Source organism: Strongylocentrotus purpuratus, unplaced genomic scaffold (genome assembly GCF_000002235.5).
Source record: "Strongylocentrotus purpuratus isolate Spur 01 unplaced genomic scaffold, Spur_5.0 spur5_scaffold_19, whole genome shotgun sequence".
Taxonomy (NCBI): domain Eukaryota; kingdom Metazoa; phylum Echinodermata; class Echinoidea; order Camarodonta; family Strongylocentrotidae; genus Strongylocentrotus; species Strongylocentrotus purpuratus.
The window spans coordinates 27648102-27673685 of record NW_022145604.1 but is presented as its reverse complement, the minus strand read 5'-3'; the positions used below and the strand labels follow the sequence as shown (position 1 = coordinate 27673685).

The window sequence follows — 25584 nt, the reverse complement described above, 5'->3', positions numbered from 1 at the left end:
AATAGAGAACACCCGTTTAAAAAGACCACCTGCCTGTAAAGACCACATTCTTTTGTTTCCCTTTTAAAACAGTTTCTCAATAAAAAATGTACCAGTACTAATGGAACCTGAACATTGAGACCACCCACCTACGAAGACCATGCTTTATCATCTCCATTGAGCAAACTTCATATACAGGCTCCACTGTTTATATACTCGATCGTCGAACGCCACTTGACATTGAAGATAAATGTACGGCATCTGAAATTCTGGTACATGATACATAGAGGTCCAACTAACAGAAGTCCATCAGATTAAAGCCACACTGTACTACTTGTAGCTACATGCGCCCTCTATATAGCAAAAAATGCCTAAGCGGTGCCTGTTGGTCCCCCATGATCCTCTTTTTCTCGTTAATTGAGAGCTGAGTTAATGAAATAGCCACCTGTCAGTGACCTTGCAGGGAGGTCTAATCTCTCCTGGCCAAACTAGTTCAGATGGGCTTTAAGTTCATATTTTGTTTTACAAGTGTCCATGATATATATAGGTAAGTCATCTCTTCTCAAAGCACATAATCTAGTTCATAGCGAAGGTACTGGTTCTTCTCATCATTGGGTACTCTGGGGAAGCCAGCGACCAGTGAGTCTTGCGCACCGATGTAGAGTGTGTTGTATATCCTCCAGTACGTGTCTCGTACCTTACGCGCTGGATGGAACAGGCCCTGAAAGAAAGAAAGAAGAGATGGGATGTTGTAACATCATGCAATGTTTCTTTATTACCTTGCATTTTCAAAATGTACAAAATACACCCCCCAAACAAAATTGTGACCAAAGGTGCACTTGAATTTGGTTAGAATAAAACAATTTCAATTACATCTGTTGAAAAGAAACATACATACTCCCCCGTTACATAGAAGCAGAATGCTACAGTGAAAACACTCTTGTCCCTCGGATAGGACATTAAATGGAGACTTTCGTGTAGAGAAGAATCACAACCATTGCATGTTAAGAACCCACTGCACTACTTGTACAATAAAACAATTTTTTCATCAACCTTCAACAATGTTACCAAGTCACTTTAAAGCCCGTCTGCACTAGTTTGGACAGGGGGATTATACCTCCCTGCAAGGTCACTGATTGATATATAGAGCGTGCAAGTAGCTATAATTAGTGCAGTGGGGCCTTAATAATAAGATTGCAGTTAAATCCTGTCTCACCTGTAATGCATACTGCAGCATCTTGATGGACCCGACCCCAACCCTGAGGCCTTCGATGGCCTCCATGACGGCCTGGATGACGTGAGGCGACGTCTCAAAGATGTTCGGCCAGACGAAGTTAAGGAGATGTATGAGGGCATCCTCACACCCGAAGCCAAAGACTCCGAGTGACATGTGCTTGATGGCTGCACAGGCCGTCTGTCGATGGACAAGATCCCTGTAATAAAAGACAATTGAAAATTGAATAATGTCCTGGGGGCGAGAACATATGACATTTTGCAAATCATTAGAGAACTTTTTTTAATTTTATTTTTTTAGAGAATATTGCATAGTTGAGAAGCCAAATGATTTAAGACATCACCAATAGACCGGTTTACTAACAAATTCACAATGTTTAAAAGAAAGTTGCCCAAGGCTTGCCTGACATAGCAATATGTAATGTATGCAGACTGGATTCCAAGTGGTGTTGTTTATTCTTTTAATAACAGGTTCATGGAATACCTCGTCACTAGGTCCCTAGGAAAGAAACATCAATACATTTGAATATGATAGTAAACTGGTCAATTAGCTGAAAGAGAGAAAACTGCCAAGTCAAAGTCAAAGTCATACCAATATCAAATCATCCACCTAAAGTAAATCAAAGAAGTTAAGAATCCCTCAAAGAATGCTGGATAGTCATAACATATTGCACTAAAGTCAACAGATGACAGGATTTACATAATTTCTCAAAAGAGATTCTAGAATGTGATAAATTTACAGTGACTTTAATATATACTAATATAGATCAAAACACCTTTGAGACTTTGGTAACTTGAATTTGGTCTTTCTAATGGAAAGGGATTTGCTTAATAGATGTGCATATCTGTAAAAACCCTTGCTAACTTACCTATCCATGAGTGCATCTTCAAGCAGCGGCGTGACAGCATAGATATAATCCTTGCCCATCTCACCGATATACTCAAAGAGGAAAGACAGTGACTTGAGTACACCATTCTGTACATTGAGCTCCGGCACCCTGTACTCGTTCATGAGTGCTGGGAGGACAGTGAACGGTGAGCAGGTCTCGGCTACGATGGCGATAGCTACGGTGGTACAGACACGGTTCTGACGCTCCTGGACCTTGAGGTTGTTGAGCAGGGTGGCCAACACATCATGAGGTCTGGAAAGGATGAGAATAAGATATGGTGATGATATTTAAAGCTGATCTTGATAATTGATTGGTGTAATAATAGGAATTACTCATTACGATGAGCTAAAAGTATTTGAGGGATTGCTAATACACTTACCGTGAATTCTTCATTTAGAGACTACACCAAGATTCCAAGCCTCCCATTTTTTCCTCTCTTTTTTTTTGGGGGGGGGGGGGGTGAGGAGGTATTCAAGAGCACCACTGCAGACCTGCCAACCTCTGGAGTTAAAAAACTGTATTCTTTAGTCCCAAAAGTTGTATTTTACAGACAAAAGTTGTACGAAAATCGTACTGTCGTATTTGCTTCTAAAAATCGTACTAAATACAACTAAATCGTACTGGTTGGCAGGTCTGCCACTGTTCTGACAAAGAGCTTAAAAGCTAGGTCTGAACATTTTATATAAATACAGTTATTTGCAAGAAATCTGAAGATATCCATGGACTGTAGTACTAATTTCATTCAAACACATTCACACAAAAAAGTTTGTAATACTGCTGATGATCACTGAACTTGCCTTGCGTTTTAAATGATCAAAATGTTACAGAGGCATCTTTTTCATATCTCTTTTTAAACACATTTCAGCAATAGAACTTTGAACAAAATTACATGTGCCACTTACCACATCCAAAAGGATGTTCCCTCTACACAAATTGTAAGTTTTCTCTCTCTCATCAGAATGAATTTGTCCTTGTTGCCAAAAATCATTACAAAGAAAAACACTTGACCTACCCAATGGCCTTGGCGATGTATCCAAAGGTATTGACTGTAGCTCTCCGGATGGACTTCTTATGAGCTTTGAGAAGATCTAGCAGCTCAAAACATATCCTCATCCACTCTCTGGCCGACACATACTCAGCTCCACGGTCTGCGATACGTCCTACAAGGTCTATGCAGTTCTCTTGTACCTTCTCATGCCTGGAAATAAGGGAAGACAGAAAGGAAGAAAGGGGGAGAAGCTATATTAGGTCATGGAGATTCGGCAACAGCATTGCAGGAGATATCAATATTTCTTGAAAGTGGTAAAATCAGCAAATTTAGAGCCAAAGACTTTAAGATGGCAATGTCCACTTGTAAAAGATAGTAATGAGGTACATGTACAATTAGTCAACATGAGGCCAATTGAATGACTGAGACTGAGATCCCCTCTGGAGACTTTGAATGACTGAGACTGAGATCCCCTCTAGAGACTTACAGCATGTATACGAGTGTCAAAAGAAGCTTGACAACTTGCAACTTCCATTTTTTTATATTTTTGTTGTTATTAAATATGAAACATCTTCCATAAATCTTCCTACTTAAAACAGTTTCCACATTCAGGATACTATAATAAAAGCATCTCTGATAGGTACTCTTTATGTCTCGTTTCCCTCTCTCTTCTCTGTTTACTTCTATCAAACGTAAAACTCCCACCAAAAGAACTGTTCATTTGTGTAATTGCCAATTTCTGTAAAGACTAGTCACGACTACAAGTAATTTAATAAAGGAGAAGCCACTCAAGGCACTTACCTATTCTTGAGGATTGGTGTAAGACGAGGCAGAAGATCTTTGATGGGAGGGGTCATCTTGTGCATACCGATGACATTGACAATGCCCTTCAGAGCTCCCAGGATGCTACCCAGAACCTCAGGGTATTCTTCTCCCAGGTATTCATACAGTACCACACCCAAATGACCCATCAGCTTCTCCTGTTAACCAAAAAATAGAAATCAAAGAATTTTGAAGGTGTGACATTGATAATGGCTTTGAGAATGTGACATTGACGATTCCCTTGAGAACTTCTAAGATGCTTCCTAATAATAATAATAATAATAATACATTACATTTATAATGCGCTTCATACAATGTTTCCAGGTTCTTATACAGCACTACACCCAAATGACCCATCAGTTTCTCCCGAAAAACAAAATGAACAACATCAGAGGAATTTGTAAGTGTGGCAGTCCCCTTGAGAGTATGACATTGACAATGCCCTTGAAATCTCTGAAGAGGCTACCCTATGGCAACCTACTGTCACTGAGAATATAAAACATAGGCACAATAAGCCTACTCTACGAAATTGCGTTACAAAGAAATCTTTGTAGCGACTATGAATGCATAATCAGCCAGGAAGGGGGGGGGAGGAATGTTTGTTGTCGGTGGGGTCTTATCTCTCAGAAAATATTATCATAAAGGTGAGTAATCTAACTCAAGGGAACTCAAAGAGAGTGAAGTCTTCTAGAATCACATAAAAAATTGAAGAAAACCTATTGGCACGTTCTCAAAACTATTACAGAGTGAATGGTTGCTGACCAACATCTCTAACATGTCAACCCCAAATATATATACTAAGGCCTGATAAAATGAGAGAACAGCTCTTTCCTCTTGACATGTTCTCAAAACTATAGCAATGTAAATGGTTGATATACAAATTTATCACTTTATTGATTGTTTGTTTATTTTAGCTGACAGTAAGTAAGCATTCAGAGGACCAACAGCTTTAAGTCCTCTACAAGGGACTTGGTAATGAGGACCAATGCCTTACTAGCGAATCGACTAGCGTTCGAACTCTGGACCGCCTGGTTATGAGACCACTGCTCTACCACTGAGCTATCGCGTCTCCTGCTCTTCAACCAAATAAAGATCTACTCAGACCTGATCGAAAAATAAGAAAGAAAGCTTACCTCTTGACAAGTTCTCATGACGATAGCGATCCTTGAGATGAGGTCAGCAGCCTGCTGTCTGACCTTGGCTGCCTTGTTATTGAGACGCCACAGGATAGTACCACAGATCTGAGGCAGGTAGGCCTTCACTCGCTTGCCAAGGGCATTTACGATGGTACCAAAGCCATTCAGCATTACAGAATCCTGATAATGGGAGGAAATACATTACTAGTTAGTGCATGAACCTGATATGTCAGAGGTATATAATAATGCTTTGTTATTGAGATGCCATAGGATAGTACCGCAGGTATGAGGCAGGTAAATCTAAATCTAAAATCATTTATTTTTTTAACTCTATTTGCTACAAAGCATAACATTATGAGCTAAACTAAACATTGAAACAGTGCTAGATAGGTATGCATATTTGATCAATCCTTTCAAATTACTTGCCCTAATCTGGGGGGGGGGGGTTCACAAAGTTTGAACTTATCTCTAAGATGGACTTAACAATTATGGAAAGTCGTAAAACGTTGATTCAAATCATTCATATTTTCTATTATCAAGGAGATGTGGAATTTATGAAAAGTCTAAAATACTTGAATTTTTGCTTTTGAATATATTTTATTTTAAGGCTAAAAATGGCTCTCCACAATTTTTAGGTCCAACTAAGAGATAAGTTTGACTTGGATCTTTGTGAAACACCCCCCCCCCCCCCCCCCCCCCCCTGGTCCTAAACCCTATTCACCTCTGTGGTTTGTTCTTGGAAGGCATACAGGATACCGTCAATGAGCTGCTCCTCCAGCCTGGAATCGATGTCCGATGCACCCAGGTTATCCATCACCTTCTCAATGGTCTCCATCACCATCTTCCTGTACTGTTCCGCTTCATCCTTGAGGTCGTCGACCACCCTGACGATGATCTCGGATGCTCCGACCTTGTTGGCGATCTCGACTGTGGTGTCCACAAGCTATGAGAAGATAAACATAGATGTAAACTTCATCAAGATAACAAATACTATAAAAAAAATCCTCCAGCAACACCTTCAGTGGCAGTGGAATAACTATAACAATGCTGTGAGTCCTACATTATAAAGACGGCTAAATGTAGACAGGAAGAGTTGTGTATCTGAGCAGGTGGTAAATCAAAGATGTCGTAAAACTTAGAGAACTAGTGTCATCCTATACACAGACCAATTAAACTTAAGTCACTTAGTCCTAGGTAATGCAGTCATAAACAGGATGAAAATACATCATTTAGTCATTTAGTTCACTTTAACCAAAAAACATGGAAAAGGCAGCAATTTGTAAAATAGCCTATAAAACAAACTGCTATTCCATCATATATAATTTAATATCAGAGCCTTACAATACAGCTTCCATCATGTGATTATGTGGAAAACAAGAAAATCAAAGTTGAAAAGAATTAACAATTTAAAGAATAAGTAAGGACTTACCTGTCTGTAGTTGCGCCTATCGAGGGCCATTCTGTGCTGCCAGAAATGCTTGAAGAAAGACGGCAGGACTTCATCTCTGATGTAATCCTCCTCTACACCATCAGTTGCACAACACTGCTTCACAACCTACACAGGAATAGCAATATGTTACAACGATAATTAAGTCTCATAGAATTGGGCAATATCAATAACACTGGCAAAAGTCCATGAGAGTATCAACCTCGTGCAAGTCCAGTTTGACAGAAATCATCAACATCGATGCACCATAAAATTTAAAATATTTGCCCTTTTTATCTCTTTGAAACAAATCTTTGCATAAGTAATATCCCCATTTAAAATTCATCTAAGTCAAAGAGAGTTTCCAGTTGAAATGTTGTATGTGTGTTAAATGATCACTTATTCACTGTAAAATAACTTTGTTGAATATTAAGTTATCACATTCATCCCAATGAGGTACATGTTTACAAATATCTCTTTATGGTTGTACAGCACATTGCTTCATGATCAGCTTCTTATACTAACCATATTCCAAATTTCCACTCTGCACCCATCACTATACCTAACCCTAACCCTGAATCCTCAACTCCCAACCTAACCTGAAACCCATTCAAAAACGTCATGCGGACACTGTGTCTTAGACAAGATAAAAACCAGGGCGAATATACGATCTGCCCAAGACAATTATAAATCATTATTATTGCATGAAACTGAAGAATGTACACTAGAACAACTGAACTGAAACTTGGTTTACCTTCAAGACAATCTTCTTCATTTCTTCATCAGGAGACTGGAACTCACGGATGAGGATCAACATCACTTCCTTGGTGTAGTAGTTAGCATACTCAGGGTCCATCAACGGGATCAAGTAGCCAATGGCTTTTAGGAAAGCGGCAAGACCCTGGAGAAGAGGTTGGCATTTGAAATGAGTTAATAATTCAAGTGATAACTTAAACAAGGCTGAAGATTACACGTCTTTTGAAAATACATTTCATCAAATTCAAATTCAGTGCAAATCAACATCACTTCCTTGGTATAGTACACACAGTTAGCATACTCAGGGTCCATCAGCAAGACCCTGGAGAAGAGGTTGGGATTAAAATCAATTAATGATGCAAAGAACGTACTAGATAAATATACATATATTTCACAATAACTCTTCATTGCATTCTATGCCACGAGAGAGTCACAACATATTTAGTCCACCCCTTTCTGGCTGACAGACCTTTCAAAATGACCCAGCCTTTGGGGTTAAAGTCTTGCCAAATTTTGGTTGGTACTCCTTCATTGGGTCTCTAGACTTTGATAGTTGTCAAGGAAGGATAACATTTAAACGTAATGCCTTTCACACCATGTTAGCAGAGGTATATAATTCTTGTTCCCATTCAGCCTCCCAAACAATCCCACTAGAGGTTTGTTCTCATATGTCACAGTTGAGGTCGTTTACCACCTAATGTGTGAACAAGAATAAAGTTTTGAAAATAATATCGCTAGTAATATTTGTTTGTCTCGCAATGTATGGTCAACAAGGGATCTAAAAGATCATGATGTTTCGTGAGCCGCTGCAACATGCACAAGATGTCGTGATCTTTTAGATCCCTTGTTGACCATACATTGCGAGACAAACGAATATTACTAGCGATATTATTTTCGATACTATATCCGCAATGAGTAATACATTTAGCATTACGACTAAAGTTGCTGTTGCTCACCTTTCCTCTGTGTTGCCTGATACCCTTCCAGAGAGGCTTGAGGACACTGTCAAAGGACTCGATACCGTAGGGTGTAGCTGCCTCAGCCAAGGCTGCCAGGGCCAGGGCAGTGATAGTACGCACCTTCTGCTGCTCATCAACCAAACCTAGATAAGAATGGAAGAGAGTAAGATGAATTAAAACCCCACTGTCCTACTTGTAGCTACTTGCTCCCTCTATAGAGAAAAATTCCCCAATCGGTGCCTGTTGGTCCCCCATGATCCTCTTTTTCTTATGTTAATTGAGAGCTGAGTTGATGAGATAGCCACCCATCATTGACCACGCTTTGTGGTCTAATCCCTCCCGGCCAAACTAGTAAATAACATTTGCTTTACATACTGCTATCTACACCATTAAAGAAGGTGCAGCTTTCAAACTGATCTTCTTTTTAATCCATGAGTGTAGAGGAATGTGAATTCCTAAATTAAACCTCTACATTTCGAATAAAATCCATCATAGTTCTGTTCATAATTTGGTAATTAAGATGATATATACATGGAAAGTTTAACATACATGTAAGACTGAAAACTCACCATGCTCGATGATTTCCACCAAGTTCCTCAGATGAGGCAAGATAGCACATCCCATCAGGATAGCGATCTGCTGGACGATCTTAATACCGGTATGACGAGCCTGCCAGGACTTCTTGCTGCGGCACACAGCCTTGAGGAAAGGCAGCAGGGAGGGAATACCCAGAGCAGATGCGACGACGGCGAAGGCACGGGCCGTGGTGTTACGGACGTACTCGTCCAGGTTGTCAATGTCGGGACGCATGGTAGAGATCATGGTGGCCAGACCAGCGGCCTTGGCCAGGTTGGAGATGATCTCACGACCTTCAACGCGGGCGTAGTAGTCCTCGTCGATCAGCAGGGGCTCAATCACAACAAGGATCTGCAAGGTATAAGAATATTCTCTTAATTAACTGCCCTGCATCGTAATAATAATAATGTAATGCACTTATATTGCGCCATCTATCTCGTAAAACTATTCAGAGGTGGATTAAGAAAGTTAGAAAGAAGTACAACAAAATTTATAATTACATTCACATATTGTAACCTTTCGAAAACAGCACTGTCTTCAGGTTAGGCTTCAAAGAATCTTAACTTTTTAAGGAACGTATATATGAAGGATGATAATGTACCAGGGCTTAAATTAATGCAAGGCCACCAAGGCCATGGCCTTAGATGCCCCTTTGATTGGCCTCAATGCCCCTTTGATTGGCCTCAATGCCCCTCTCATTGGCCTTGGAGATTTTTTGTGCCCTTTCTAATTCTTCCTATTTGTGCTGTAATATAGGAATGTGCCCTACAGAAAAGTGGTCATGCCCTAAAAATATTGAAATTTAAGGCCTGATGTACATTATGTCGAATACTCTGATGAAAACCTTTCTTTGCACTTGGGGTTTCAGCCCTGCCTGCTCCTTCCGGTGGGAGATTACAATCTAGTTCAAGCTTCTGTTTTATGTTGTAAGGACTGAATGTAGCTTTGTATAAACTAAAAGGACACTAGTATCAAATTTGAAAACATCGTGCACCATGACAATTCTTTAAATTGGCAAGAAAACCAACAAATCATATTAGAATATAAGTCTCTTGATATCTTTCTCTAAAAAGAATGCCACTATATTGCATTCTTAATCATCTTGCATTACATCATAATTAAAGAACCTTACCTTGTGAACATAGGGCCTGACGAGGTCATCCAGCTTGTAGAGGATACGATCAATGACCTTCACCAACAGATGGCGCTCTTGGTCCTCCAGGGTCGGTGACATGAGGAGAGGTAGGATCTGGTTGAAGAGAGGTCCGGCGCCAAAGTCCCTGGCCTTGTCTGTGATCTGTCTAAGGGCAGCCTTCCTCATGGGTGGGGTGCCGTTCTTGATCTTAAGGAGGAGCTTCATGATGCGTCTTTCCTTGGCTTCTTCAGGGCTAAGGGTGCTCTCATCAACATCATTCTGTGAAAGACAGACAGATTGAAATTACAATACACCATTCATCAGAAGTATGGAACTACAAAGCTCAAGAGAGGAACCAATTGATCATAATGGCACATAGAAAGGAACTACAGATATCTTCACATCATTACGTATATTTTTTTTAAACCTTATATTAGAAAGGAGTATGTAAAAAGAATTAGAAATAGATGCAAGTGCTTTTCACAAAAGTTTTCAACTTTCCAACTGTCTCTTTTCTTGCATAGGGTGTAGCTCCCCTACAAACAGGAACTTCATGTAAGGTCCTGATGTTGCTCTACTACTGTTTTCTAACATTCATCTAAGAACAAGGACATTTTACATTCTACATACAGCAATGACTTCTGCCAATCCTTCTGATTAGGCAGGAATGAAACCAAAATCTATTACCTCAAAGTACAAGTAGATGCTAAATCAACAGAACATGTTCACAAGTTCAGTCAATACTCACCAGTAGCTTGCCAAAGTACTGCGTATCATCTGGTTTGAGGACGGGTAGGTTACCGGGTGGTTGGGCCAACCCTGCATCCACAAGACCTCCGTCCTGCTGCATGCTGAACCCGCTCAGGCCACCCATGGGGGTGGGCGTCGCCGTCAGCTTACGGGCGGGAGTGCGGATGGGTACGTAACCAGCGGGCGGGGTCAATACCTGTGCAGAGAGGGGTGAGAAGAAGGACACTGTTTTGAAAAGCAAGGGGTTCAATGAGATGCTCTTCACTTGTTTTGAATTTGTGTCTGAATCAATTAACCAACCATTACACATAACAATGTGTAATATGAGATATTCATAAGGCGTAATCTTTTAATAATTACAGCACTGACTGTAATTACATGGACCAGTGTATGTTTAGAATGATGACATGTTTTACAAGGATAAAATATTTGGTAACAGCAGATTCTGGCACACGTTTGAATGTGTGTGCTTTCCTTTTCTAAACATATTAGAACAATCTAATACAATACAATTAACCGGGCATGGTGGCTGAGTCGTTAGAGCGCCCGCCTCATGAACGGGAGGTCGTGGGTTCGAACCCCGGCCAAGTCATACCAAAGACTTGTAATAATTGGACCTTCTGCCTTCTAGCTAGGCGCTCAGCATATTAGATTGGAGAAGGGTAGTAATAACATATTATGTTATGCAGGGCCCGCTGGAAGAACAGTTTCATAACTGAAGTGGCTACCCTGGGTAAATAAAAGTTATTATTATTATTATTATTACACAACATTTTCTCTAGTACATTTCACTTGGTCACTATGGCAGATTCTGGTGCATGTTTGAATGTAAGAACTGTCCTTTCCTTAACAATAAATATCTTCAATACACAATATTTTCGCTAGTACATTTCACTATGTCATTCAATGTATAATCATGATTAGAAGGGACAGAAACACTTTAGCTCCAATGTTCCATAGAACATCAGTCAAAGGGACTAGTGGCCTTCATTACAACATTATACCACTGGCAGAAGAGGAAATATCACTGAAAATGCTTCTGCAAATTTCAACTTACTTTGTATCCTTCAGGGAAGAGCGTATCAAGTTCATCGTCAGAGAGAGGTCGGTTCCTCTCGTCAATCTCCTTCTCCCAACGCCAAGCTTGCAACTGCTCGGGAGTCATGATGCGGAGAGCTACACAACAAACATAAAGAGACATATGACTATTACTAAAAATGACTGATTACAACGATAATGGCCTTCAGTTTTAAAGGGATCCGGTAACTTTGTCTCAGATTCTGAAATAAAATTCTGGATTTAGCTCATGATGCAATGATAATTATAAACCTTTAGGTCAGTCAGGAACCCCATGACTTTCACAAGCCGATCGCCTCTCTGATTATCAAGATATTTATGATTGGAATTACACATTTTGAAAACCGTTCGCCTGACGGTTTTCATAACAATACAGTCTATTGGGGAAAACGAGTATGGTAAAACCGGTCACTCAAAGATTTTTTACTTTTTTGAGGCACTTCTTGATCATTTTGAAGCGCAATTTTTTTAGGGCTTCAATATTACACCATATCACAGACACTGATAACACGTATGGCCGTGTATCTCATATTTAACATTGTTAAACGATCCCTTTAAGCAGAAGGAAATACAAGTTTAACTGAAATGACATTATGTAACAATGAAAATAGAAATATGCATTTAAGTTAAGAGACTTAAATATGTATTACCACACATTGATCATGTTTATCATGAATATCATTATATTTTAGTTAAGACAATGGCACCGTCTTATAAAAAGTTGCGAACGCCAATCAATCGCAAGTTTACAGTCTCCTATCTCCTTTGTACATAGTTGCGATTGACATTGATCACCAATAAATCGCAACTGTTTATAAAACGGGCCAAAGTACTGTCAAACCTGCTTTAGTGACCACCTGTCTACAAAGGCCACATTTGTTGTTTCCATGGAAACTGGTTTATCATTGAAACATGTACTAAAGGCACCCGTCTACAAAGGCCACTTTTTGTGTTTCCCTTGGTGGTCGCTATGGACAGGTTTGACTATATTAGGTTGTTAAATTTTGGAGAGAGATTTGTGTATTTTGTTATGTATAGTGCATTGAGTAAGTTATTAGATAAGTGCATTTTATAAGTATTTATTATTATTATTTTATTATTACTATTTTTATTAACTGACCTGACGGTGTTGGTGTGTTCATGATGGCTGCCTTGGAGCCTACAGGGGTGATCCCATTCTGCATCATAGGGGTAGCCGACGGTGTCCCGCTACCGGCCGGGGTCTCGTCCCATCGTGAGCGGCGCTTGCTGGCTGGGGTGGGTGTCTCAGACGGGGCACCCTCACCTCCACGGTCTGTACGTGGTGTCTCGGCCCAGCCACTACCATGGCCAGGGGTTTCTACAGAGCAAAATGGAAAGCATCGAGTGAATTTCTACAACTAAATATGAATGTGAACGTTTTGCGTTTTTGATGTAAATATGTTCATGTATAATGAAGGCCCCATGGAAGACCACTATTATTATTGGTGAATGGGCTACCCTGACAAAAGATTAGAAATAAATAAATAAATAAATAAAATATCTATCACTTAAATCCCTTTTGATACGACATGTAACTCTTGAAAAAGTGAATCTTGATGTGTTCTGCATTACATTATAAATGTATCCTAGTAAAGCATTATTTAGCAGTGTTCAGGGTCTAAAAAAATATTCTGCTCTAATTTGCCGCTTTCAGTCCTTTAAAAATACTGATTTACTTCACCTGACCTATGTTGATGGGCTTTCGATAAATAGTTATGATCATTTATTTCTGTTTTCCATCAAAGTTAAACATAGTCGGTTATCAATCATATCTACAAGAAAAATGTATGAAGAACTCGAACAATATCAATCCCTTTAAAACAAAATTCATCACTCTTCACGAGTCCCTCCCTAAAAAAACAAAACTAAGGAACTCACCTCTTTCTGTCCTTGGAGTTTCATCCCATCTGTTTCTCCTTGCACTGGGTGTGGCCCTACCGGGGGTTGCATGACCGGGCGTGACATGGCCCGGTGTAGCATGCCCCGGAGTGACGTGACCGGGAGTGACATGGCCGGGTGTGGCCTCCCAAATACGGGTGCTGGCAGAGGGCGTGGCACCAGGTGTGGCGGCTCCAGGTGTAGCGGCTCCTGGAGTTTCCCCTCCCTTGTGTCTACCGGGGGTCTCGTCCCAACGACTGATGGATGGAGTCATAGACTGTAGATAGAGTAATACATGGAGCAATTTAATTGAACATATTCAGTAGAGAAATCTACATACAATCAAACCTGCTCTAGTGACCAACTGTACCTAAAGACAGAGATGCCAACCTTCTTCAACAAAAAAAAGTATTCTTACGAGCAAAAAACAGTATTTTGGGACAAAAAACAGTATTTTTGAAAACATCTCTCACCGTAACATATCGCCCAACCCAGCAGCTTAAAAAAACCGGCAGTACCACGTATACGTACCTGGATCGGAGCGCGACGTGCATACATTACACATGGATTATTCGCAATGTGCGCAGTTTGGGGCCCGTATCACCATCCTGATTGCATCGTTTGAAGACGTAGGTGTATATAACACTTACGACACAAAGCCCATGATCAGAAATTAAGAAAAACGTCACCAAAAAAAAAAAAAAAAAACTTAACAAAACATACAAAAAACGTACTGCCGTATTCATAGCGAAAAAATGGAACAAATACAGCAAAAACGAAACAGTTGGCATCTCTGTAAAGACTACCTTTCTTGTCTCCCTTGGGTGGTCTTAAGAGACAGGTTTCACTGTATAACTCAATCACAAAGAGGATACTGTCCATTTATGATAGTTCTAGAAATTCCAATTATTACCAGTTACATCGAACAAGGGTATGGTTCAACTTGGTATAACGTTCCACTGTTCCTTCTTATTATAACAATTAGATTGAACAAGGTAATGGTTCACCTTCATTTATCTTTCGTGTGGTCTTTCCATGAATACTTTTTGTTATACTTATTTCACAGAACTTTCAGGATAACGGTATTCAACTAACTCATACGATAGTTGGTAGAGCAGTGATCTCGTAATACGGTGACCCCAGGTTCGAAACCTTGATGCCCTAGTACTCTTTGGTAAGGCATTAATCCTCATTACCAGGTCCCTCGTAGAGGACCTAAATCCGTCAGTCCTCTGGTTGCTTACTAACAAGCATTTATGCTTTCTTAGCAGTCAGTAAAAATAACCACCACTAAAACATTCAGTCATAGAAGTTATATCCAATTCCCTCATCATTTTCACAGCTCTTATGATTAAAGGAACCCTACATTAAGGACTTACCTCAGCTTGGTCCCATGTACTAGCTTTCTTCCTTGGTGCAATGCCTGGTGTGGTGCTAGGAGTCTCTGCACCCTCACCACCTCCCCTTGCCATGTCCCATCTGCTTCTCTTAGCTATAAACAGCAAATCAAACAAAACCACATTGTTAGTAAAGATCACGGTTCTATTGAGATCTCGATACACACAAGCTCTTTGTTTGTTGTCTTTGTATGCAAGACAATAAAGTACGGTCATCATCACAACAACAACAACAACAAAAATATAACATTACCAGTTCACGTCATATGCTAAGTAACATTTTTACTCATTTTTCTAGTCTTGCATACCGTATACATGTATGCCAACAGATTTAAGATACATTTCTAGCTCTAACAGCAAAGCATATGCAGGTACATTGCTGGAGAAACATTACATTACCACGTAAGGTACATTTCCCTCAGTAATAAAATAACCACAAAAATGTCAATCCACACGTCAAATGAAAGAGACAACTGACTTTAATTCATCTACAAAAGCCTGTTGAACTATAATATCATGCCATTCATGTTTGGTTTTCATAACGTAATAAGAAAAAACAGAACTATTGATGTTTGTTTTTGTATGTTTTTGTATCTTTTTGGAAAGTGCATTCACATTCCATGGTACATGTTTGTTTTCAGAGGAATTTTATATAATTATGATGGAATTTAGAATATCCTTGAATTCTGTATTGAAATGTAAACTGTATATATTGTCTCTGGCTAAATGTAATCATTAGCCATTACCGGTACATGTTACAGTCAAACATGCTTTAGTGGCCACCTGTATAGAAAGACCACCTGTCTACAAAGACCACATTTTATGTTTCCCTTGAATATAGTTTCTTATTGAAACATGTACTAAAGAAACCTGTACATAAAGACCACCTGCCTATACAGACATCTTTTCTTGTCTCCCTTGGGTGGTTTTTATAGACAGGTTTCACTGAACTACATCGATAAGTGTTAAAACAAACAATTGTAAGGAGGGTTTTGATCTGACCTGGTTTAGGTTTCTCGACTTCTTTGTGGATGAAGAGTTCACCTGCCTTGCTTTTCTCCTGTATCTGATGTTTGTAAGCAGCCTGTGGTCAAAGAGAAGGAAAATAACAGGTAGTACACCCACACGAAGTACATGTCATCATAGGTCACCGAAGGCAATTAACCATTAACCCTTACTGTACTGGGGGGGGGGGGGGCGCCTGGGAGGCCCCCCCCCTCGACATTTTCGGAGATCGCGCCGCAACCGCTCTAAATTTCGAATTGTCGTTTCATGACTTTTTTCCCTCAAGTCTTACGCACATTTTGATACCATTTTCGTCGAAATCGGATATACCTGTAAGGTGTTACATAACAATTAGTATGCGCATGTCATCAAAAAAGTGCTATAATTGCATATATTCATGTACAAGCAGAAATGTGAAGATATGAATTAATATCAATTTGCTTTCTCAAAGTAACTAGATGTATTTCAGAACAAAATAATACATTAGAAATAAAACAATAGATATAATAAGAAAAAAAAACAATGAAATACATAAGAAAATAAATAGTTGAAAATCGCATCAAATTTGCATAAATTATCATTATTAATTACATCAAATAACTATTTTGTGTTAGAAAAGAAGTTTCATATGAATAATGAGTTTCAACATTACAAAAGTGGAGTCTGACAATTTTTGTAATGATTCTAGTTCCCTGTATATTTCCAGATTTTAAATTAATGAATGCGTAATTTGCATATTCATAATTTATGCAAATTAACCTATGCATTTTCAAATATCATAAAAATAATGAAACCTCATGAATTTGAGATGAAGGAAACATTTATTCAATACATTTTCAAGATTCTTCACAAGTCTACGGACAATATGTAGAGTTTTCTGTAAAATGCATAAAATTAGCATTTTGCATAATTAATTAGGCTATAATGACAAAAATTTGCATATTAGGAAAAAACTAATTATACCATCTTGTTCCTTACGTAAATATCTACAAACATGCAAATTTTCGCGTTCATCGGACATTCGACGGCCGAGATCATAGGGGGGGCCCCCCCCCCCCCCCCCCCCAGTCAGAGAGTGCTCGAAATAGCCCAGTACAGTAAGGGTTAAAGGATTACATTAAAGGAAATCAGACCAAAGCTATAAAGAACAGACATCCCTGGTAGGGACATTATATCATGCGATATGCGCTATGCAAGAACTGAATATTATTATTTATCCCTATGTTCAGTAGGGCATTCCCAATTGCCAATCTATATATCTCCCACCCCCCCCCCCCCAAAAAAAGCAGAATAATGTCATCAAAAGGACTCACCTAAAGCTAGGATAGTGGACCATTTTAAAAAAAATATATATGTTTACGGCAGTGTTGTTTGGATTTGGTATGGCATTGGTGAAATTTTTTCATAGCAATGTCAATTTTTTTTCATATTTTTTTTACCAACACTACTCCCATATTTTTTTTTTCTTTTCAATGTTTTATTTATTCCATATTCCATAGCCTCTAGAAGAGTATGATTTATCTTGGCCATTGTTCTGAAGTGATCTCTTTTTTGCGATCTTTCATGAAGTCTTCATACAACTCACCTCTTCTTTGCTCATCATCTGCTGTTTTCTGATCTCGGCGTAGGTGGCGAGGCTCGGGTCTGGTGTCTTGCCGCCTGTAGTGAGTACATGGAAATGGTCATCATGGAAACAAGGAAATGGATAGAGAGGGGTCAGAGAGGAGGAGGAGGAGGAGGAGGAGAAAAGATGTAAAACAAGCCAAGCGAGAAGGGAAACAAAGAGAAGAAACAGAAAACATCTTGTTAGGAAAAGGGGACTACTAATAGGTCAGGCAACTTGTATGTATACATGTAATTGATGGGACGAAATGATGAGTCAGCAAAGATTTTTTGACGTTGGGAATTCTCACTTCTGCAACTTCATGGCCAAAGCAGAGTCACATAGCTTAGAGAATGTGAAAGTTATGGCTCAAAGTTGCAATGATTACTTCACCCATGCATCAAATACAAAATCTTTGCTAACTCTGCATATCTATCACAACATAAAGATGCTGTATTTTCTAAGAGTTCAACCACAGCTCAAGTGCATCTAAGATCCACAATGGAACATTTCTCTAACATCACTCTCTGTTTGATTCGAGAATAAATGAATAATGTGAATTGAAAATTGATGATTCACGCCATATCATGGATTTTGCCAAGAAGGCTATTGATTTTGTTAGAAGAACACATTCAGGGTGTGTCCTTTATCACATGCTGGATTGTGCATCCTTTCTCGTCTTCGAAATAATTATAGTTTTCAATTAATACAAATTTCCAGTGGGTTCCATCAAAACCTATCTCTGGCTACCAGTACTTATTCAAAGGGTAAAGACACCCAATAAAATCTAATAAGCAATTTCTCTTCTTCCAGCGTGTGGATAATAGAGGGTTTCAACAGCTCCTAAAATACCACGTATAGAGCGAGCACAGCGGTGATGTGGGAGAGGGCAGCAGGCAATTCTTGGAGTAACAACCCACTAATCCCTTTGATTTCATAGTTCCTTTACATCACCCTGCATAACTCACACTATACACAGACAGGGAGAACCTGTCCTTTGAAACCACTTCTATATCTAGGAAAATGTCCTTTTCCTCAGAAATTAAACTTTCCAGGTTTATTCTGTCTGCTCAAGATTGAATTTTGCAATCCTTTTCAAGCTCCTGCACTTCAGCTGTGGTTGGTACATGTATATTATTGAAAGTGATATCAGATAAAAACAAGGAGGAACAGACATAGGACATGGGTAGGTTGCTAAGTAGCTCTCTGCTGTGATGAAAGATAACTAGCGCTGATACAAACATTGTGTATGATGATGTTTACAGTGATACAATTACAGTCATATGTCACATGAAAATCATCTTTTGGTTAACAGCTTAATAAGGAAGATGTTATAATCATTTTGTTTCCAGGTCAATGTAGGTGATTTATACAGATATGTTTGCATTCATAGAGGTATGTGATATTTTCTGTATCTTTTATTCCAAAACCTGTGAAGTTTTGTACGTACTATGACATTTTTGTTGTTACTTGCAAAGAATTTGACATGTACTGTAGCTCATACATGTATGAAACGTTACAACTACCCAACAACCATCTATGTCCCACATCTGTTCCAATAGCAATTCCAAAACTAGCATTCACATTCAAACAATATCTTGTATACCAAATACCCTTCCAGAGACTCTTTCTTGATATGCACCTACATAGATGAAACCATTTCTCATCTTAGGTGCACAATACCAAGAAATACTCGCACGATGGTCTCTGGTGTTAACCTATATACGTACTCTGGCGTCAGGCCTCGTGCTCTTTCACCCTCCGATGGCTTCGCAACGGCGATGACAGGCTAAATGAAATCAATCTTTTGTAAGTCATTAGTACACACGGTAGCTTAGCTACGTCTTATCCACTACGTATACATACACCGAGCCTATCGATCATAAACATAGCTACAATTGCCACAGGCTTGTCGAGTCTCTAACCGTAACACAAGTTCAGATAATTTTTAATAAATACAGGGTATCTTTAGGAGACTACTACTCATAATTCACAAATTCTATCATTTCATTTGAATGTAGTAAAACAAGTTTCTAAAAAGACAGTACAAGTGCACTTGCTGCTTTTCATTGGTGGACACGGTGGATGTATTCAGAGAATTAATAATGTAAATTAAAGTCAATAGTAGAGTTACAAGTTTATCATCACAGTCGTAAAGCAGACTTGCCCCCATTTAAAGTTGCTGACAAACATGACACTTATAACATCTGCAATTATACAAATTCCTACAAAACTGGGTACGCATTCATCCTTCTTTCGTTACAATGATTCGACTTTTAAAATTTGAATCCTGCTAAGTTTCTAAAAGCCAGCGTGCTCATAACCATGTCCGCAGACTCTTTATTTTTTACACTGTACCCCTGGTATATTCATCGGATGACAGAAATGAGATGTGCTGTTTGGGAGAAAGGTGAGAGAGCAATATTAGTATGCGGTATCACAACCATAATCATGTGATACACACATAAACATAATGCGTGTCACGGGGGAATTCCCTTTCGGAAGTCTAACTGAGGATTTCTTCTTCTTGACCAGTGAAGAATAAGCTTCCTTAACTTTGCATTACACATTTTGATGCCAACTTTCAAAACAATGGATCCATATTCATAGACATGGGTACATAGATTTCAATTATAGAGTGGATAGTACAGTATACAAATTGTGGTTTCTCTTTGACAACAGACTTGATTTTCTACTGGATGTGTACGTAATCAGAGAAGGACTTAGTTCAATTTACCCTCGATGCAACCCCACAAGACAAAAATGTTATTCGCATAATTTCAATGAAAACAAGTGCAATCTACTCTTTCGATTGACATTGATTTGAAACATGTTTTTATGGCTTCTTTATGTTTCATCGGTGACCTGGGATAACTCATCTGATAATTCAAGTCTTGAGAAGGAAGCTATACAATTTTCAGGGTTAAATGTTCACACCCGTCCTCTCCTTTCAAAGAAGGACAAAACAAGAAGCTTATCCTTGAACATGCAACGTTTTTTCTCAGAGTCTAATACACCAGGGTAGCGTTTCATGAAACCGTCATAAGTACCAGTTCACCGACATACCATTGAAACGTGTGTTAAACTTAATACACGCATTTCAATGGAATGTAGGTGAACTTGTACTTTTGACGATTTCGTGAAACGCTGCCCAGATATTCAGCATCAAGCGTGCTCAAAAGTAAACTGCACCTATTTACAACCAAATAAAATAATCAGACATCACTTACATTAATTAACCCATCTTCAAAATGCTCTTAATGATAAAACAAAGAAACAAAAGCACATATCAAAGAAACATCGGTTCTTGTAATGTAGAATAAAAATTGAATACATAAGAATAGACTGGATGAAATGAGGAGAAGTGAAACCTACCATCTGCAAATGGATCATTCCTCTCTGGAGACATCTTCTGCCTGAGTCGGAGTCTTCTGTATTCATCCTCTCTATCCATGATACGAGGTATGCGATGCTCGGCCATAGGGTCATAGTCCTGTAAACAATCAAATTGAAACATTGTATGTAAATTACTTAAAGGGATTGGGTAACTTTGTCTCAGATTTTGAAACAAAATCCTGGATTTAGCTCATGCTGCATTTCATAATTATAATTCTTTAGAGCATACATGAATCCCATGACATTTACAAGCCGATCGCCTGTCTGATCATCATGATTGGAAATCAAAATCAAATTTTGTGTTTTCCTAACGGTTTTCATAACACTACAGTCTATTGTGGAAAACGAGTATGGTCATACCGGTCACTCAAAGGTTTTTACTTTTTTGAGGTACTTCTTGATCATTTTGAAGCACAATTCCTTTAGGGCTTCAATATTACAAAGACACTGATAACACGTAGGGCCATGTATCTCAAATTTAACATTGTTAAACGATGCCTTTAAATCTTTAAAACAAAATTGAATTGCATACTATTGTTGTGTTGTGGGATCGGATTATACAGTTTTACTTCGTTGCCAGCATTCAATATAGATTACACAGATACTCTAGGTATAAATACATATGAAGGTATAACATTTATTGAAGAACCACGTGAAGACATGATTATCAACAATGACGTCGAGAGCAAGTCTAACTATGGTTGACTTTGCTCATGCAGTTTTAAATATCAAACCTCTGTTCTACTCTGAAACCCCTTTTCTCTCCTCTAATTTAGGAACTTCACTCATATAATGTCGTTCTAGGGGCGTATGAGATGATGAGATCATGAATTGACTGTTCAGAACAGTACCTCAAGCTTGGGAATATTAAGGGAGTTAATCTTTGCTTACCTTTCCAGCTTTCTGTGCTTCCGCAAACAACGATGAGGGTGCTGTGTAGGAATTCTTCTGCATGAGGCTACTTGAGCTGTAGTCATCTTCATCCTGTAATTAAAGAAAACAATTTTGCAAATCAATATTTCAGAGTTTCAAGCCCACAGTATAAGCTTTAATTCTTCATATGAGACCAGACAAGTTAAGAATCTGCAACCTTCTACTAGATTAGACATATAAATTTACTGAACAAAAAAGATTCAATAATAATAATTCTCCACTACTTTAAAATTTGACAGATGGAGTTCATAAATAATAACATTTAATGATAATCAACAAAAAATTTAAGGAGATTTTGACAATTTTTAAGAGTGGAAATGACATCAATACCTAAATGTACAACTAACAATGTAAATGCATACTTTCAACCTTCAAAATGCTTTGGTCTGTTTAACCCCCCCCCCCCCCCCCCCCCTCCACAATGAACCTCCAGGGTTGCTGAAGCCCATATGTCACATAATGTGGCATTTTGTACCAATAATTTATAAGTTCCTGCCTTCCAGTCTGCCTACCTCATCTGCTTCATTTGTGGGAATTGAGTAGACGTAGCCATCATATTTGCCATGTGCCTTGCCGCCATCATAGATCTCATTGTCAAATTGACCCGTCTCTCCAAACCCTATCCTCTCTCCATTCTCGTTCTCTTTACCAGGCCCTTCATCCTTGGCTTGGTCGCGAAGTGATGTGGTGCGGGTCTGCAACTCCTCAATCTGCCGCTGGAAATCTGACAAGAAAAGAGAAGTGGAACGACATTTAACTCAACTATCCCTTTAACAACAAAAAATTGTCACTCTGTACATTCCTCTGTAATAATAATAATAATAATCCGTTTTTTTATATAGCGCTCAATACACCGATCGAACGATGTGCCTAAGCACTTTACAGATATATTATTAACCCGGTCATCGGATTCAGGCTTACCCGCACACAATGTGTGCACATTTTCCACTCCCTGGGGAGCATTCCAGCCAGTCGCCATTTTACAGGCGCACACTTGCTCGTCCAACCACATGAACGTTCGCATCCTACCGGATACCCATTTAACATCTGGGTGGAGAGTAGCAAGTGCAGGTAAATATCTTGCCAAAGAATATTAGTGCCGTGTCGGGATTCGAACCCTCGACCTTCGCATCTACAGTCAAGCGCCTTAAACCACTCGACCACGACACTCCCACATTTGATGAGTGGTGACACCGTCTTTTTGACCTCATACTGGTCTAATTATCTTGGTTTTTTTTGTACAGTTACATTTGTAGACATTGACAATAGGCAGAAATTCATAACAAATTATTCTCATGACATTCCTGCCTAGATCTACAGGCTACAGCTAGATTCATCTTTGACAGGTCATATTTGAAAAAATCCCTATCTTGACTCATTCTTAATCGAAATTCAGTTTCAGAAGTCTTTCGCTAAGTTCGCCTAATTCTCTGCCCGGATATGGTTGATTTTCTGAGACAAAAATCACAACCCCCAGCTGCTTGCTCGAAGTACTGTATCGTGGTGGAACCACATTTAGTACTCGCATGACCTTACTTCACACAGCGCAGTACCACATCTCAAAAAAATTCAATAAGCTTTCAAAAATTTGATACCACCTTTGGAAAGAGTAACTAGGAATTAGGTAGTGGCAAGATTGACTTTGGAACTGGGTGTGAACTTATGGACAAAATATCAGCAAATTCAACAAAAACAATGGAGTTAAAAACAAGGGTCTGGAAATAATTCATCTTCAAGAGCAGGTACATGGACCTAAACATTTTCATAAAAATTGTGAGTAAAAAGAGATTTAGACCTAGGGTAGGGTCTTTCTCTAAATGCCAGATCATAACGCGCTGTAGATGATAAGAAAGTAATTTAAAAAAAAAGTAAGTTCTAACTTTGTGCATGACTCCATGAGAGCTACTAAACAGCTGATTTATTTTTTTCAAAAAAGCAAATGGCAGCGAAGCTCAAATACAAACGCAAAGCACAATATTGAATTTTGAGATCACAATATCTCTGCAATTCTTTGTCGATTGATTTTTTACTTTCACTTCAGTTTCAGCTGTTCAGTAAAAATTTGGCTTTTCGTTTTGTAGTCTGTACTAAAAGACCTTTAATTGTTAAATAAAGTAAGAGACTAAGAATGAGGATAAATGAGCAACATAAAATCCATGAGTAATGTCACTAATGACTGAATAATTAACAGCCCATCGGCCATCGACAGCAAGCTATCCCACGAATGACATTCTCAGCTCATCGCAATTCTTTTAATTAATGTGCACCAACTTAGGACACCGATCATCATACACTCTCACTGATACTTGCTACACTACAGAAGACATTACCAACACTAAAATTTTATAGGCAATTCATCAATTTCTCTCACTGAGCTTTTCAAGTGATTCAATTCAATTCATTCTCCACTCTTCACAAAATTCACGCAAATTTCAGTGCACCGACCGTGCACACAGCATGCACAATTAACCACGTACAAAGTCTATGGGCTTGTGCTGCAAACCACCATCAACACACATCAACAACGCAATCATCGACCTCTTGTTTCGGCCCAATGTCATTGTGTATCAACTCTCTCAATAAAACCATGGAAAACAATCAGATATATAAGCTAATACTTTCACTCCTCTTATATAAGACGCCAAATGCCTGATAAAGACTGTAAATTCTTTCCAAAATGATTTTTGAAATCTTACCTTCTCGAGTAGCAAATTCTGCGGCCGCCATGTTGAAAAGAAATGTACGTACGTAACGCGCGCGCGCAGGACGTGCGCGCTTGCCTAACCTCTGTGTTGCTCGCAGCTAGCTAGCTAGCTCCGCACGCGAGATCACAAAACAAAACAAAATCGTTTTACAGATGCCGATGGAAGTTAAAGTTCAAGTTCAAGTTCAAGTTCAATTTATTCAAAACCACCTAAAACGATGATAAAATCTTTTACATAAAAAAGAGACTGGTAATAGTACATTAATCAACATGATTTATATTAACTTGATTACATCATGAAATGAATGTTTTTAAGACCCCTTTAAAAGCTAGATAAGCTTGTGTAAATCAGTCAAAAAAGTAAGACCAAAAAATTCGAAGTAAGAAATCATTTGGGTGCCACTCAGGCTTGGTGTGTGCAGCACCTAGTGGCAAAAATTGTCTTGGGTAGCGACCCGAAATAAATACCCTAATTCATTCACCCACATAATTATTACCCTAATTAAGGCTCAAGATCCACCCCCAGAATGTAGGTCCATTACCCCCCCCCCCCCCCCCCCCCCCCAAGGGAAAACATTTTAGTGCTCCGAAGACAACCTTGTCTGGTCACTGGTAATTAATGATTGTTTAGGGTCGTCCCATTACACCAACATCCCACGAGACCACAAAACAAATAAATCACATAGCCGTCCTTATTCCTCAAATGGGCCACAATGAAACATCTGGAACATCAACGCGGAATTTTTGAAAGTAACCGAAGGTTGCAATTTCGTTTTTAAAACCTTTGCCTGCCTATGGGGTGAATAAGGCCGTGCTAAAAACCGCTGCATGATATGAAACTTAATAATATAATAATAACGTTTTATTTACCCAGGGTAGCCACTAATTCAGTTATGAAACTGCTCTTCCAGTGGGCCCTG

The 25584-nt window shown here is 39.0% G+C and overlaps 1 protein-coding gene across 2 annotated transcripts; it reads right to left on the bottom strand.

The window, feature by feature from the left end:
* Positions 1–536: 536 nt before the first annotated feature.
* Positions 537–24723, bottom strand: LOC590531 (splicing factor 3B subunit 1). Of its 2 annotated transcripts, XM_030990774.1 has the most exons (23): positions 24657–24723; positions 22473–22684; positions 21919–22011; positions 21007–21124; positions 17614–17687; positions 16026–16107; positions 15006–15118; positions 13627–13903; positions 12848–13066; positions 11708–11826; positions 10649–10846; positions 9898–10179; positions 8759–9116; positions 8187–8332; positions 7229–7375; positions 6478–6603; positions 5770–5991; positions 5046–5228; positions 3892–4070; positions 3115–3300; positions 2082–2354; positions 1196–1412; positions 537–700 (listed from the first exon to the last, which is right to left on the bottom strand). In XM_030990774.1, the coding sequence occupies exons 1-23, from the start codon at positions 24685–24687 to the stop codon at positions 542–544; spliced, it is 4014 nt and encodes a 1337-aa protein (XP_030846634.1). In that variant the 5' UTR covers positions 24688–24723; the 3' UTR covers positions 537–541. The 2 variants fall into 2 exon arrangements, with proteins under 2 accessions (XP_030846634.1, XP_030846635.1); XM_030990775.1 differs by lacking the exons at positions 21007–21124; positions 21919–22011; positions 22473–22684; positions 24657–24723 and adding an exon at positions 19362–20644.
* Positions 24724–25584: the final 861 nt, after the last annotated feature.